At 55.5% G+C, this 14722-nt stretch overlaps 1 protein-coding gene across 1 annotated transcript; it reads left to right on the top strand.

Moving 5' to 3' along the window:
- The first annotated feature begins 1967 nt into the window (after positions 1-1967).
- F9 (coagulation factor IX) lies at positions 1968-14563 on the top strand. The gene is made up of 8 exons (XM_036401887.1): positions 1968-2034; positions 4078-4241; positions 4582-4606; positions 6300-6413; positions 9524-9652; positions 11456-11694; positions 12204-12327; positions 14016-14563. The coding sequence occupies exons 1-8, from the start codon at positions 1968-1970 to the stop codon at positions 14561-14563; spliced, it is 1410 nt and encodes a 469-aa protein (XP_036257780.1).
- The last annotated feature ends 159 nt before the right edge of the window (positions 14564-14722 follow it).

Here is a 14722-nt window from a genome sequence, read left to right as displayed (position 1 = left end):
AGGAGGGGCAGCCCCAGGTCAGAGGGGTGCCCCTGCCAGGAGCAAGCTGCCCTGCAGCCCTGGCAGCCCAGCAAAAAAGGGGTAGCTCAATAAACAACCACATCACACCAGAAGGGACCTCTCCCAACAGCTCGTGGCCACAGCAAACCATTCAATAGGGAGGAACATCACCTGGGTGTTATTTAAACACTCCTCTTCTTGAACACCAAGTCAGAATAGACCCAGATCCGATCCATGTCAGCCACCCAGACAACAAAGCTTTCATCTCCAAAGGGATCACAGTTCTCAGGATTTGTTTGCAAAATAAATAAAAAGGAGCATTTTGCTTTCAAATTAGTGCCCCAGAAGTTGACAGCAATAGTAGTACACAATAGAAATTATTTGCATTAATAGCTGAGCTTATTCTAATGATGCTGGCATTCTCTGTGAAGATTAATTGGCAATAATGTTGCAAAAACTATTGCACGAGAAATATGCACCATAAACCCAAAATAATTTGACTGACCTAAGTTCTAAAGTAAAATATTTACAGTAATGAGATTCTAATTATCCTTTGTTATGGCAGCCATTCTCCGCACTCCTCGTTGTTGATAGGAGATGTATTGTTTCAGCATTTTAGCCCCATTTATTTTCTCACATTTGCATTTCCACATGCACAGAGAATGAGAGGCGATCATTACCTTCTTCACTTTGCATTCAATTTACATCAACAGCACATTACCTCATCCTAACTCATTTATCAAGCACAGAAATTTGATAACAAAAGCTACTGTCAGTGATGAATAAAGATCATTTCAAATGCAGCAAGAAGAAACAAGATGAATTATAGGTTTCAGGACTTTTTGTTTGCTAAAGAAAAGGAAGAGAAAGGATTTTTTTTCCACCTAGACAAGAGGATCTCACGAGGCTGCAACTCATATTCAGCATCTCCTCTTCACCTGCTGATGTGTGTTGTATATGGAGGTAACCCCAAACCCATGAGCCATAAATGTCTGTGCCCTGTGCCTCACAAAGGGATGTTCCTCATTTTCCAGACTGAGTGAACAGAATGTATGGGTCATAAGCTCGAGGAGAAGCTTTACCAGCCACCCAGGGGCTGCTGTGGCCTCAGAGCATGAGTGGTGCTGCAGCCTGGAGACAGCAGCACGTCCAAAGGGCACCCCCTGTCCCAGCCCCTGTCCCTGTCCCATCCCTGTCCCTGTCCCTGTCCCTGTCCCAGCCCCTGTCCCTGTCCCTGTCCCATCCCTGCCCAGCCCTGTCCCTGCCCCATCCCTGCCCCTGTCCCTGTCCCTTCCCTGCCCCTGTCCCTGTCCCATCCCTGTCCCTGCCCCATCCCTGCCCCTGTCCCTGTCCCATCCCTGTCCCTGTCCCATCCCTGCCCCTGTCCCTGCCCCATCCCTGCCCCTGTCCCATCCCTGCCCAGCCCTGTCCCTGTCCCATCCCTGTCCCTGTCCCTGTCCCATCCCTGCCCCTGTCCCTGTCCCATCCCTGCCCAGCCCTGTCCCTGTGCCTGTCCCTCTCCCTGCCCCTTTCCCTGTCCCTTCCCTGCCCCTGCCCCTGTCCCTGTCCCATCCCTGCCCCTGCCCCATCCCTGTCCCTGTCCCATCCCCATCCCTGCCCCTGTCCCTGTCCCAGCCCCTGTCCCTGTCCCATCCCTGTCCCATCCCCATCCCTGCCCCTGTCCCTGTCCCATCCCCATCCCTGCCCCTGTCCCTGTCCCATCCCTGCCCCTGTCCCTGTCCCATCCCCATCCCTGCCCATCCCTGCCCCTGCCCGGCTGTGAGCCCCCCTTGCCAGGGAGCACAGCGTGCCCTGAGGTGGCAGAGCAGCAGCTGCCTGTGCTGGGCACGGGGACGTGTGGCCACCTTAACCCCAGAGCTGCCCAGGGCAGTAAATCAACAACTCCTGCCCTTTGAACCATGGACCGAGCTCAGCCCTGCGCTGTCAGAGCCTGGCTGGGGGAGAAGATGGCAAAGGGCCCCCTCACGCTCTCCTTATGTCTGCTGGGAGCCTGGCTGGCTGCTGCAAACACAGGTGAGTGCATCTCAAAGACAGCAAACCCTTCACCTTTGGCACAGGTGTCGCAGACACGGGCAGGGACAGTTTGCAGTTTGTCACTTGGAATGTGACAGCTCGGGCAGTATTGGGAGAGCAGCTCAGAGGCACTGCTGCATTGCACTGCTCCTCTCCAAAGCTCTGCTCTTTGCTGGGGGAATGAAATAATGGCTTTTGTGCTGGTTTTACACAGCGTGTGTCACAGGGATTAATTTTCAGAATGGATTTTTCCTTAGGTTTTTGCATCTTTAAGCTTTCAGAGCTCCATTCAGCCATTTTAGGAGGCACACACGGAAGGGGAAAGGGGAGAGCGCTGCTGGAGGAGTGACAGTCACACCTCTTTGTGTGCCATCCCTTTGTCCTGGAGAGCAAACAAGTGCTCACATCCATAAAACACTCCTTGGGTTTGCCACTGCCAGGATTGTTTACAGGCAAGCCCAGTGTGGCTTTAACAAAGGCTGTGGGATGCAGCCAGAGCTGGGGACAGGAGAGAGCAGCTGGTGGATGTGGGCAATCACTCACAGTAACTCAGGATGTTGATTTATCTGCAGCAGCAACACTTCCAGCAGAGGCTGCTTCACGTCCAGTGTGAGCTCCTGTTTCCTGCAAGGCTGCCCTTTCTTCTTTCATTAACACATAGCTGGGAACAGGTTTTAAAAAGGCTCTTTCCACAATGTTTGCTCAGCAATGAAAAGTGAGCAAACACTCATATTTTTTCCAGCCCCCACCAGGTGTACCCCCTATAAAGTACAGTGGAGAGGACAGGTGTGCCCTGCCAGCACCTGCCTAGAGCCCTGTGTGCCTGTCTCAGGTGGTGGTTCAGAAGCTGGTAGGTGGTGTGGGAGTGCATTCTCAGGGGGAGGAGGCTCCCAGCCCTTCACAGGGTGCCATTCCTGTCACCCCACAGAGTGACCCTGCAGCCTTCAGTCCCAATCAGGTTTTGCTTGTAAAGGCAGCAGGTGGGACCCCATGAGGAGGGTGGACACCAACAGCCCACTGAGGAGGTGGCCCAGGGGGTGAGGAAGGCTCGTGTCCCCTCCTGCCTGCAGGAGATGCTGGGACCCAGGGCTGAGGATGAGCATGAGGAGGAGGGAGAGGAGGAATGGCCCCTTGCTCCCAAGGGCCAGAGCTCTGCAGGGGCCAATGGCCAGCACAGCTACACAGGCACACAGGGCAGGACAGTTTCTGTGGCCAAACAAGACCTCACCAAGCAGCAGCAGCATGAAAAAGCCCATTATTTCCCCCTCTCAAACAGCTTATTCCACTCTATGCATCTGTGATGGGAGATTCTCACACCATCTGCTTTGGGGTATTTTAAGCATCAAACTTCAGCCCTCCCAACCACCCTCTTGCCATTGGCCATTTCTATTGACTATTTTGACATTTGGCTCTGCAGATTTGATCCCTTGGATCAGAGGGGCTGAGGTGGGGCAATAAAGAAAGCTCAGTCCACAGTGACATTGCTGGACTGTCTCTGGCATGGACAATGGGGGTGCACATCTGGAAAGGGTTTGTTTCTCTGTCCATGGTCAGTGGGGATGCACATCTGGAAAGGGTTTGTTTCTCTGTCCATGGACAATGGGGGTGCACATCTGGAAAGGGTTTGTTTCTCTGTCCATGGACAATGGGGGTGCACATCTGGAAAGGGTTTGTTTCTCTGTCCCTGGTCAGTGGGGGTGCACATCTGGAAAGGGTTTGTTTCTCTGTCCATGGTCAGTGGGGATGCACACCTGGAAAGGGTTTGTTTCTCTGTCCATGGTCAGTGGGGATGCACATCTGGAAAGGGTTTGTTTCTCTGTCCCTGGTCAGTGGGGATGCACATCTGGAAAGGGTTTGTTTCTCTGTCCCTGGTCAGTGGGGATGCACATCTGGAAAGGGTTTGTTTCTCTGTCCATGGTCAGTGGGGATGCACACCTGGAAAGGGTTTGTTTCTCTGTCCATGGACAATGGGGGTGCACACCTGGCAGGGCTCATTCTCAGCCCTGCCAGCCCTGCCAGCCCTGCCCTCCCTGCCCGTTCCAGTGTTCCTGGGCAGCAGAGAGGCCAGCTCGGTGCTGCAGAGGCAGCGCAGAGCCAACTCCAACCGGCTGGAGGAGGTGATCCCTGGCAACCTGGAGAGGGAGTGCATCGAGGAGAAGTGCAGCTATGAGGAGGCCCGGGAGGTGTTTGAGAATGAAGAGAAAACGGTGAGTGCCTGCTGCTCTAACCTGACCCTAACCTAAACCTAACCCCAACCCTGTTCCCTCCAGCCCTTCAGCTTGGCACAGAGGGGCAGGAGGAGGGAACAGCCAGGAGAAAACCTGCAGGGCAAGGGCAGCCTCTGGCATGGCAGGTTCTCATCTGTGCTCCATCACTTGGGCTGGGGAGAGGCTTTAAGGGCTTTATCAGTCACCACTGGGATATGGAGGTGGTGGTTTCCCTGCAAGTCTTTCCCTTCAGCTTAGGAGCCATCCAGGTACTACTTCAGTCACACAACACCCAGAAAGTAGAAAACAAAGGAAACTTTTTCTTTTTTTCCCTTTGCAGATGCAGTTTTGGCAAACATATGTTGGTAAGAGCTGCTTTCTTGATGTTCTAATGTTTAATATTCCTGTCTCAGTGCATAAAGACCTGATGTGTCTGTAACAAATGTATTCCAGCATCCAGGAACTGTAAGGGCAGAGCCATCAGAGCCTTGCACTCCAAATCCTGCAGTGCCCAGCCTGGGTCTGTCCCCTTGGTACAGAAATGGCAAGCCAAACAAAAAAGGATGCCTTAGCATTTTATTTGTTCAAGCAGGGTTTTTCTGAGCAAATTTGAAAAACCTTACTGAACAAAACCCGTGCAGGCAGAGTGCTGGATCTCATTGAGCCCAGGTCACGCTCTGGCTCCAGTTTCAGCTGTGCCACAGAGAAAAATACCACAGCAATAATTAACAGCCCTTCAGCAACCAGCAAATGCTCTGCTCTCTAGTAGAGATCTCCAGATAAGGCACAGCCCTGTGCAGGCACAGCGTGAATCCCTAGAAATGCCATATTAAAGTGGAGACTCAACATGATCATAGCAAACAGCTGTTTGCAATTCACACCCTTGCTTCACTGCTTTCTTTCCACATCCACTTCTTCCTTTTCAGCCTCCATCCCCAGCGACTCCTTGGTCCCTTAACAAAAAGATTTCAATGCCCACTACACCATCTGAAACTAATTTTGAGGACATTTCAATAAATGAACTGTTTGGTAGATTGGCAGAGTGCCCAGAACATCTCACTAAAAAGCCTTAAATAATTCAGATTACTCAGTCCAGACTATAAAATAAAAACATTACATTTGCATTGTAGGACTGTCCTCTGAAAAAACAACTGATCAAACTCCACACTGCATTTGCTTCCCTGCCACTGTAATAAGAAATTGGCTCATCAAAAATAAGGAATGCCATCTATTCCTCTGTCATCTGGGGTGCCTGCTTTGCTGCTCAGAGTGCAGCCCTCAGGAGCTCAGCCCTGCACAGCCCCCAGCCCCAGCTGCAATCCTCACCCTGCCTCAGAGCTCCAGCAGGACTCAGACAAGCCCAAACCATTTGTTCCTGTTTGCATTTTGCATTCCAGCCCTTTCCTGAAAGCCCCATGGGCTGCCACCCTTGACAGGGCACAAACCCAGCTTGGCCCTGACCTTTCTTTGTGCCGTGGCACAAACATTCAAAGGGCATCCCCCATGGTTTAACATCCCTGATTTGCTTCTCCAGAGCTGTACATCCCCAGCTTTGCAATATCAGCGTTTTCATTAAAGCCTCAGGTTCCCAGCTGGAGAGCTGGGAAAATTAAAGCCCTGGCACATGGGGAGAAATCTAGAGCAGGTGACAGTGCAGGACTGAGAAAGGAAGAGCAACAGGGAGGTTCTCAATCCTGACACCAGACAGGTCTCCATAGCCCCATGGACAGACTCAAACTTTCCCAGAGCAGCCTGAGTGTTCAAACAACCCAGGGTAGGATACTCAAAGCACTCCTGAAGCAGCGAACCTTCTCCTCTTGTCTAACGTGGCCAAGCCACGAGGTGCTGCTCATGGTGACTGCAGAGGGGCTCTCTGAGCTGGGCAGGGTGACCCGCAGGGCACGCAGCCCCAGGGCACACAGCCCTGCTGCCCGGGTGTTGCACACCCAGCTGCCAGGACCTGGCTGTCCCCAGCCCAGGGAGGAGCTGTGCTGGCCCTGGCTGGGCTGTGGTGGGTGTTGGCCCTGTGTTTGCTGACTCTGCTGTGCTCTCTCCAAGATGGGGATCAGTGCAACCCCAACCCGTGCAAAAACGGAGCCGTTTGCAAGGACCAGATCAACTCCTACGTGTGCTGGTGCCCAGCTGGCTATGAAGGCAAGAACTGTGAGATAGGTACGTGCCAGGGCTGCCCCAGGGGCCCTGCTGCAACCCCTGGGATCAGCGGGGTCAGGGTCACCCTCTGGGGCTGGCTGACACCCACCCTGCTGTGCTGGGAGGCAGGGAGGTGTAAATGCAGCCTGCTGGCCCTGGGCATGGCAGGGGGACGTGCCTGGGGACATGCCTGGGGACAGCAGGGCACTGGGGATGGCAGGGGGACATGCCTGGGGATGGCAGGGCACTGGGGATGGCAGAGGGACGTGCCTGGGGATGGCAGGGCACTGGGGATGGCAGAGGGACGTGCCTGGGGACAGCAGGGCACTGGGGATGGCAGAGGGACGTGCCTGGGGACAGCAGGGCACTGGGGATGGCAGGGGGACGTGCCTGGGGACAGCAGGGCACTGGGGATGGCAGGGGGACGTGCCTGGGGACAGCAGGGCACTGGGGATGGCAGGGGGACGTGCCTGGGGACAGCAGGGGCTGGCTCTGGTCCTGCCCAGCCCCCAGAGCAGCCCCAGCTCCCCTTTGCTGGGCACCTGCTCTTAGGCAGGGCTCAGTGGAGACTCAGGCTCAAGGTCTCCTGTCCAGCTGTGGCTGCCAGGGCAAATGTTGACACAGAGCCCTTCCTTTATGTCCCCAAAGCACAAACCTGCCTGGGACTGCTCAGCCAGGCACAGCCTGCTCACCTGCTGAGAGCAGAGTTCCCCACAGACCCCGTGGAACCCCCACGCTCCCACAGACCCCATGGGATCCCCATTCTCCCACTCCCCTTCCTCATGCCAGGCTGAGCAGCAGGTGCTGGGCAGGGCAGGACTGTCCTGACTTCCCCTCAATGGCACTCTGCTTAATTCATAATTACAATTATCAGCAGCGACCTTGATTCTGGAGGCAAATAAAAGGCAAATATTTTCCTGATGGGTTGAGGAGTTTATGAAAACCAAACAGCTGATAATTTAAGCAAGAGGGATATTCAGCTCTTATAATATAAACAGGGGCTGTGCAGCTCACATAATGTGCTAGACTCACTGCACTAATAAAAGATTCTCTTTCTAGTTGTATTTCTGCTCTGGCAAGAGAGGAGTGTACGTTAAAAAGAGCATTTCAAAGTTGCATCAAATTTAAATAGTCTCATTGCAGATTTCTTGGGGAAGTGAGGAGCAAAAATAGAGCTGGAAGTGAGGCGTGAAGAAGAGCTCTGTAAAAATAGTAAATGATGGCATTAAAATGGCTACAGGAAGGGAGGTGTCCTTGAGGAAGTAGGAGTGGAGTTAATCTGCCGTGGAGTTATTTGAGAACTCCCTGGGAATTGCAAGGGCCTCTGCAGGTTTGTGGTTCCCCAGGTCCAAGGTGCTGCCCCCAGAGGAGTGAGGCTGGGCTGGGTGCAAGGGGTGGAGACCGGGCTGTGCCTCGGGCTGGGGGTGTCCCTCAGGCATTCACCGATGGACAGACATTCACTGCTGGAAGGGCTCCTCCAGGCCGGGCAGGCACAGCTCGTGGTGCCCCAGGAGGAGCACAAGGCTTGTCTTGGACCTGGAGCCCAGCACCAACCCCAGCACAAAGCCCTGCCTGGGAGCAGGGCTTGCTCCAGTCTGTATGGGGTGTTCCAGTCTATATGGGGTGTTCCAGTCTATACAGGGTTTGTTCCAGTCTATATGGGGTGTTCCAGTCTATACAGGGTGTTCCAGTCTATACAGGGTGTTCCAGTCTGTACAGGGTGTTCCAGTCTATACAGGGTTTGTTCCAGTCTATACGGGGTGTTCCAGTCTATACAGGGTTTGTTCCAGTCTATACAGGGTGTTCCAGTCTATACAGGGTTTGTTCCATTCTATACAGACTGTTCCAGTCTATACAGGGTTTGTTCCATTCTGTACAGGGTGTTCCAGTCTATACAGGGTTTGTTCCAGTCTGTACAGGGTTTGCTCCATTCTATACAGGGTGTTCCAGTCTATACAGGGTTTGTTCCAGTCTGTACAGGGTTTGTTCCAGTCTATACAGGGTGTTCCAGTCTATACAGGGTGTTCCAGTCTATACAGGGTTTGCTCCATTCTGTACAGGGTGTTCCAGTCTGTACAGGGTGTTCCATTCTATACAGACTGTTCCAGTCTATACAGGGTGTTCCATTCTATACAGGGTGTTCCAGTCTGTACAGGGTTTGTTCCAGTCTATACAGGGTTTGTTCCATTCTATACAGGGTTTGTTCCAGTCTATACAGGGTGTTCCATTCTATACAGGGCTTGTTCCAGTCTGTACAGGGTGTTCCAGTCTATACAGGGCTTGTTCCAGTCTATACAGGGTGTTCCAGTCTATACAGGGTTTGCTCCAGTCTATACAGGGCTTGTTCCAGTCTGTACAGGGTGTTCCAGTCTATACAGGGTTTGTTCCAGTCTATACAGGGTTTGTTCCAGTCTATACAGGGTGTTCCAGTCTATACAGGGTTTGCTCCAGTCTGTACAGGGTGTTCCAGTCTATACAGGGCTTGTTCCAGTCTGTACAGGGCTTGTTCCAGTCTGTACAGGGTTTGCTCCATTCTATACAGGGTGTTCCATTCTATACAGGGCTTGTTCCAGTCTATACAGGGTGTTCCAGTCTATACAGGGTTTGCTCCAGTCTATACAGGGTGTTCCAGTCTATACAGGGTTTGTTCCAGTCTATACAGGGTTTGTTCCATTCTATACAGGGTGTTCCAGTCTATACAGGGCTTGTTCCAGTCTATACAGGGTGTTCCATTTTATACAAGTACAGGTTTTGCTCCAGTCTTTACAGGGTGTTCTCCCCCACTGCCAAAAGCACAAAAGTGGGGAAATCACGTGGCTTGTCACCAAATATTTGCATGAGTCCTGTCGGGTCAGGTGCCACATTTCAGCCAGCACACAGCTGTTGGCAGGAGGCTGTGCCAGGGCTCTGGGGGGCTCTGTGAGCTCCTCAACCTGCCCAGTGCCCTGCCCTGTACTGAGAGCAGGGATGGGACTGCCGTGCCTCCCCAGCTCCTTGCAAACCACCATCTGCTTTCCACAGTCTGGGTCAGCCACAGGGGTTACTGAGCCCAAACCCCCCAGTCTCAACAGATCTCTGACCAGCTGGGTTTCAAAAGAGCCCTCACAGTTTCATTTCCATTTTTCTTTCAGACTTTACTTGTGCTATTAAAAATGGAGGCTGCAAGCACTTCTGCAGTCATCAGCCCCCACAGAAGGTTGTGTGCTCCTGTGCCCCTGGCTACAAACTGCACGAAGATGGAAAGTCCTGTGAACCTACAGGTGAGCTTTTAAACTGCTTTTAAGAGATTTGGGTTCAAGTTTTCAAGGCCTTGTCCTGGATTTAGTGCAGTGCTTGAGGCTGCAGCTTCACAAAGGGCTAAAGAATAGCTGGTTCTCCTTGTGCTCCCCAGCTCTACCCTGCCCTAGACCATGACAGTACCTATAAACACACTGACACATGCAGACCCAGCCCACCACAACACAGCAAATTAACTGGACACGAGCATCTCAGAAGCACACCTGGCAGAGAAGAGATTGAGCAGATGAACATTTTGCTATCTGAAGTCAGTTTACCATTTGATGCTATGACATTTTCAACAGCTGGCTGCAGCAGGTTTGCACCCCCAAGCTCACACACAGGCACCTGCAGCAGGTTTGCACACCCAAGCTCACACACAGGTTTGCACACCCAAGCTCACACACAGGCACCTGCACAGGGCAGCTCTGTGAGCTGCAGCAGGGAGCAGTGGCCTCCTGAAAGGGCTGGCTGCCAGCAATCAGTTTGGGAAGGATCCTGGGCTGGGAATCCTGTGAACAGAGGATCTCATCCTGTGTTGCCCAACAATGCTGTATCACTTTCACTGGACCAGAAAGGTTTGCAGTTAGCAAGAAGATTGTCTTTCAGGTTGCGTGGTTGTCCTTCCTGCAAAAGCTTTGTTTTGTTGGCTCTGAAACCTTAATTTCATAGGCTGAGCCTGCAGGTACCACTTTCCATCACTCAACACTCGTTTGAGTCCTGTCCCTAAAGTGAACTGTTTAGAAATACAGGATGAAGTCTCCGTAGGCCACACTCACATCTGATTTTACACTAATGTTTGTTTGCTCAGTGCTTCTGAGAGCTTTTCAGATGAAAGACAATGCCTGGTGCTATTTACTATTTTGACTGCCACCACCAGCAGGAATTCAGCACACGCTGCGTGGGAGAGCAACGGGAAGAGCTCGTCTGAAACGAGCCTGCAGATGAGTTCTTCATTAACAGGAAATATACAACTCTAGGAAGAGTTGATTAATGTTTTCCTCACCTTGGTGCCAAGCAGGATTATCTGTACAATTGGCAGCTGTTATTTCCTGCCCTGTCCCAGCTGGCTGTTCATTGCTCTGGGGTCACTGCTCTGGCAATGCCCAGCACAGGATTCCTGGATATGCAGCACACATCCTGCCAAGAGCAGGCACAGCTGCCCCACACAAGCTTTTTTCACTTTTAAAGCGGCTCAGGTGTCATTTCCAAAGCCCAGAAACAATCAATGCTTTTGCAATGTTTCCATCTCGCTCGCACTGGTGCTCCAAGGCACAGGCACTGTGCCCAGGGTGCCCGTGCTCAGCCCACAGCCCTGAACTGGTCCCAAGTTGTGCTGAGGTGAGGATTTCCCTCCTGCCTCGCCTCTGGTGGCTGTGGGGTGTGCCAGAGCCAGCCCCGGTGTGCCAGAGGCAGTCCCGGTGTGCCACAACCAGCCCCGATGTGCCAGAGCCAGCCCCGGTGTGCCACAGCCAGCCCCAGCCCCGGTGTGCCACAGCCAGTCCCGGTGTGCCACAGCCAGCCCCCGTGTGCCACAGCCACCCCCGGTGTGCCGCAGCCCGCCTTGGTGTGCCACAGCCAGCCCTGGTGTGCCACAGCCAGCCCTGGTGTGCCACAGCCAGTCCCGGTGTGCCACAGCCAGCTCTGGTGTGCCACAGCCAGCCCCCGTGTGCCACAGCCAGCCCTGGTGTGCCAGAGGCAGCCCCGGTGTGCCACAGCCAGCCCTGGTGTGCCACAGCCAGCCCCCGTGTGCCACAGCCAGCCCCCGTGTGCCCCTTCCTCTCCAGTGCCGTTTCCCTGCGGGAGGATCACGGCTCCCGAGGCCAGGAGGAAGCTGACCCGCTCCATGAACACCTTTGAGCACTGGAACAGCACGGGTGAGGAGCCCGAGGATGGCCCTGAGGAGGGGCAGGACAATGCCACGGAGAGCAGCACCGCAGCCCCCGCCAGGATCGCCCCCGTGCTCAGGACGGGCACGCGTGTCGTCGGCGGCTCGGACAGCATGAAGGGAGAGGTGCCCTGGCAGGTACCGACCTTTGCAAACCTTCTGGGACCCCAGCAGGCCCTCCTGAGCACAGAGCGTCCTGCCTTTAAACACCCAGAGCCTGTCTCTGGGGTTAGGCTGGCAATAGTCCAGGCCTAGCAGGGGCACAGCTTCTTTCCATACACAGTTTTATGCCACAGCAACAAAACTTGCCTGCACGGGGCTCTCCTCTGGCAAAGAAAGCCACAAGTCAGAGTCACAGCAGCTTTACCCAGTGGGGCACAAAGGGTCGAGCTACACCAAGAGATTGCCCTGTAGTCCATGAATGTACCCAAAGTAAGCTGAAGGCTGAGGGAAGGGAGTTTTGCAAGGAGCAATACAACTCATTTTTTGGCTCCATCGGTTGCTGCAGATCATAGAATCACCCAACAGTTTGGGTTGGAAGGAACCTTAAAGATCAGCCAGTTCCAACCCCCTGCCAGTTCCAGGGCCACCTTCCACTGGTCCAGGCTTACACAAACTCCAAAGTGTGATTTGCCCTGCTCCCACAGGTTCTGCTGGTGAACAGCCAAGGCGTGGGCTTCTGCGGCGCCACCATCATCAACGAGAAGTGGCTGGTGACAGCAGCACACTGCCTGAAGCCAGGCTACACCCACAACCTCACTGCTGTGGCAGGTGAGCGCCTGGGCACGAGGGGAGGGACGTGCACGGGGCTGGGCAAGGCAGGGCACAGGGCTCTGAGCACACTGAGGGGCAGCAGCAGCAGGACCTGAGCTGCTGTGGGGTCTGACTCGAGCTGCTGGGGGCACAGAGGCCCAGCTGAACTTACAACGCTTCACCAGCCTGGTCCTGCAGGTGCCACCATCTCTGGCAGGGGCAGTGAGCCTGGTCTGCCTTGGTCCCAGAGCCACAATGTGAGCACAGATCAGCCTGGCCATGGGCGAGCCCACCTGAGCCAGAGGCTCATCCAGCCGGCTTTAAAGCCCGGTGGAAGAAGCATTCCCCTCCCTAGGCTTCTTTGCTCCTCCACTTTCAGCCCTGAATCACATATTCGTGTCCCCAGCAATAGCAAGCATCTCTAAGGTAAGAAAAGCCAGCCGAGAATGTCCCCCGCGTTTGGGCTGCAGGAGCAGCCTGGGAGCTGGGAGCTCCATTCCCCCCGTGCCCACAGAGCTCACCTCAGGCCGGCTCCGCAGGTGCTGCTCGGTGCCGCCGGTTCCGGAGAGCCCAGCAGAGCCCAGCAGAGCCCAGCAGAGCCCCCGCAGCACGGCCCGAACGGCCCGGGGGCTGCCGCACGGCGCCCGGCAAAACCCATCCTTAACGCTGCTCAGGCTGCGGGGGATGCGGCCCCAGGGGCTGCGCCCTCGCCCACCTGAGCTCTGCCCTGCCCTCTCCGCACCTGTTACACACGGCGGGGGAACGGGCTGCGGGCACCGCGATCAGAGCATCGCGCACCGCAGGATGCCATCGCACCTGTGATCCCGCAGCCGCCGGTACCGGGGTCACAGCATCCCGCAGCCGCCGGTACCGGGATCACAGCATCCCGCAGCTGCCAGTACCGGTACCGGGATCCCAGCATCCCGCAGCTGCCGGTACCGCGATCACAGCATCCCGCAGCCGCCGGTGCCGGTACCGGTACCGCGATCCCGGCTTCCCGCAGGTGCCGGCAGAGGCCGAGAGCAGCTGAGCCTCGGGCTGGCTCAGGGGCACCTGTGAGCATCAGCGGTGGCACCGCTGCCCTCCCGTGCCCCATCCTGCCCCTGGGGGGGCAGGCTCTGGGGGTCTAGAGAGGGGAGGTTAAGGTTTCTTTTCATTAATACATTATTTATTTTAGACCAGTATTTTTCATCAGCGAGTTCTGCCCCCTTTGCTGCAAGGGTGACATCACCTTACCTCTCTCTGTGGGTGCTAAATCCCCAGAACAGCCCCTTTACTGCTAGCCCTGGCAAAAGCATCTGCATCTTTGGTGCCTGGCTGGATGATGGGTGCCCAGTGTCACACCTGGGTAGTGCTGGGGGCCTGAGATGGGAGGGAACCTGCAGGTGCCTCTGACGAGGAGCCAGCAGCCTGGCCAGACCAGCTTCAGAGGCACCTGAGGGCTCAGCCCTCTGCAGCCTCTGGGCTGGGCTGGAGTGGCACTGGTTGGCACCAGCAGGGCACAGTCCCTGGTGCAGGCTCTGGGCTGGGCTGGAGTGGCACTGGCACTGGTTGGCACCAGCAGGGCACAGTCCCTGGTGCAGGCTCTGGGCTGGGCTGGAGTGGCTCCAGCAGGGCACAGTCCCTGGTGCAGGCTCTGGGCTGGGCTGGAGTGGCTCCAGCAGGGCACAGTCCCTGGTGCTGCCCGGCCCCGCTGCTCTGTGCAGGTGAACACGACGTCAGGAGCGACGACCACACGGAGCAGCTGCGCAAGGTGGTGAGGCTGCTGCCCCACCCCACCTACAACGCCTCCATCAACGAGTACCACAACGACATCGCCCTGCTGGAGCTGGACCAGCCGCTCACCTTCAGCAGCTACGTGACCCCCGTGTGCCTGGGCAGCCGCGAGTTCACCAACGCCCTCCTGAAGCAGGGCGTGGGCACGGTCAGCGGCTGGGGCAAGGTGCTGTTCCGCGGCCGCACGGCCACCACCCTGCAGGTGCTCAGGGTGCCCTTCGTGGACCGGCCCACCTGCCTGAAGAGCACCTCCACCAGCATCCTGCAGAACATGTTCTGCGCGGGGTTCCCCAGCGGGGGCAGGGACACGTGCGAGGGGGACAGCGGCGGGCCCTACACCACCGAGATCGAGGGCACCTGGTTCCTCACGGGCATCACCAGCTGGGGCGAGGAGTGCGCCCTGCCCGGCAAGTACGGCATCTACACCAGGGTCTCCAAGTACGTCAAGTGGATCAAGCAAACCACGAGGCTCCCCTGACCCCGGGGAGGAGCACGGTGCCCTGCTGGGGAGGCTGCTCCACGCTGGAGGATGGACTGGGGGCGTGCAGAGGGACCACGGCAATGCCCGTGGCTTGGAGAGATCGTGGCATTTCAATAAACGTTTCTGGATGAAATAACTTCTGCTCTTGGAAGGCTG

Source organism: Molothrus ater, chromosome 14 (assembly GCF_012460135.2).
Source record: "Molothrus ater isolate BHLD 08-10-18 breed brown headed cowbird chromosome 14, BPBGC_Mater_1.1, whole genome shotgun sequence".
Lineage (NCBI taxonomy): Eukaryota > Metazoa > Chordata > Aves > Passeriformes > Icteridae > Molothrus > Molothrus ater.
The sequence above is the reverse complement of the archived record's forward strand: the minus strand, read 5'-3'. Positions and strand labels throughout refer to the sequence as shown.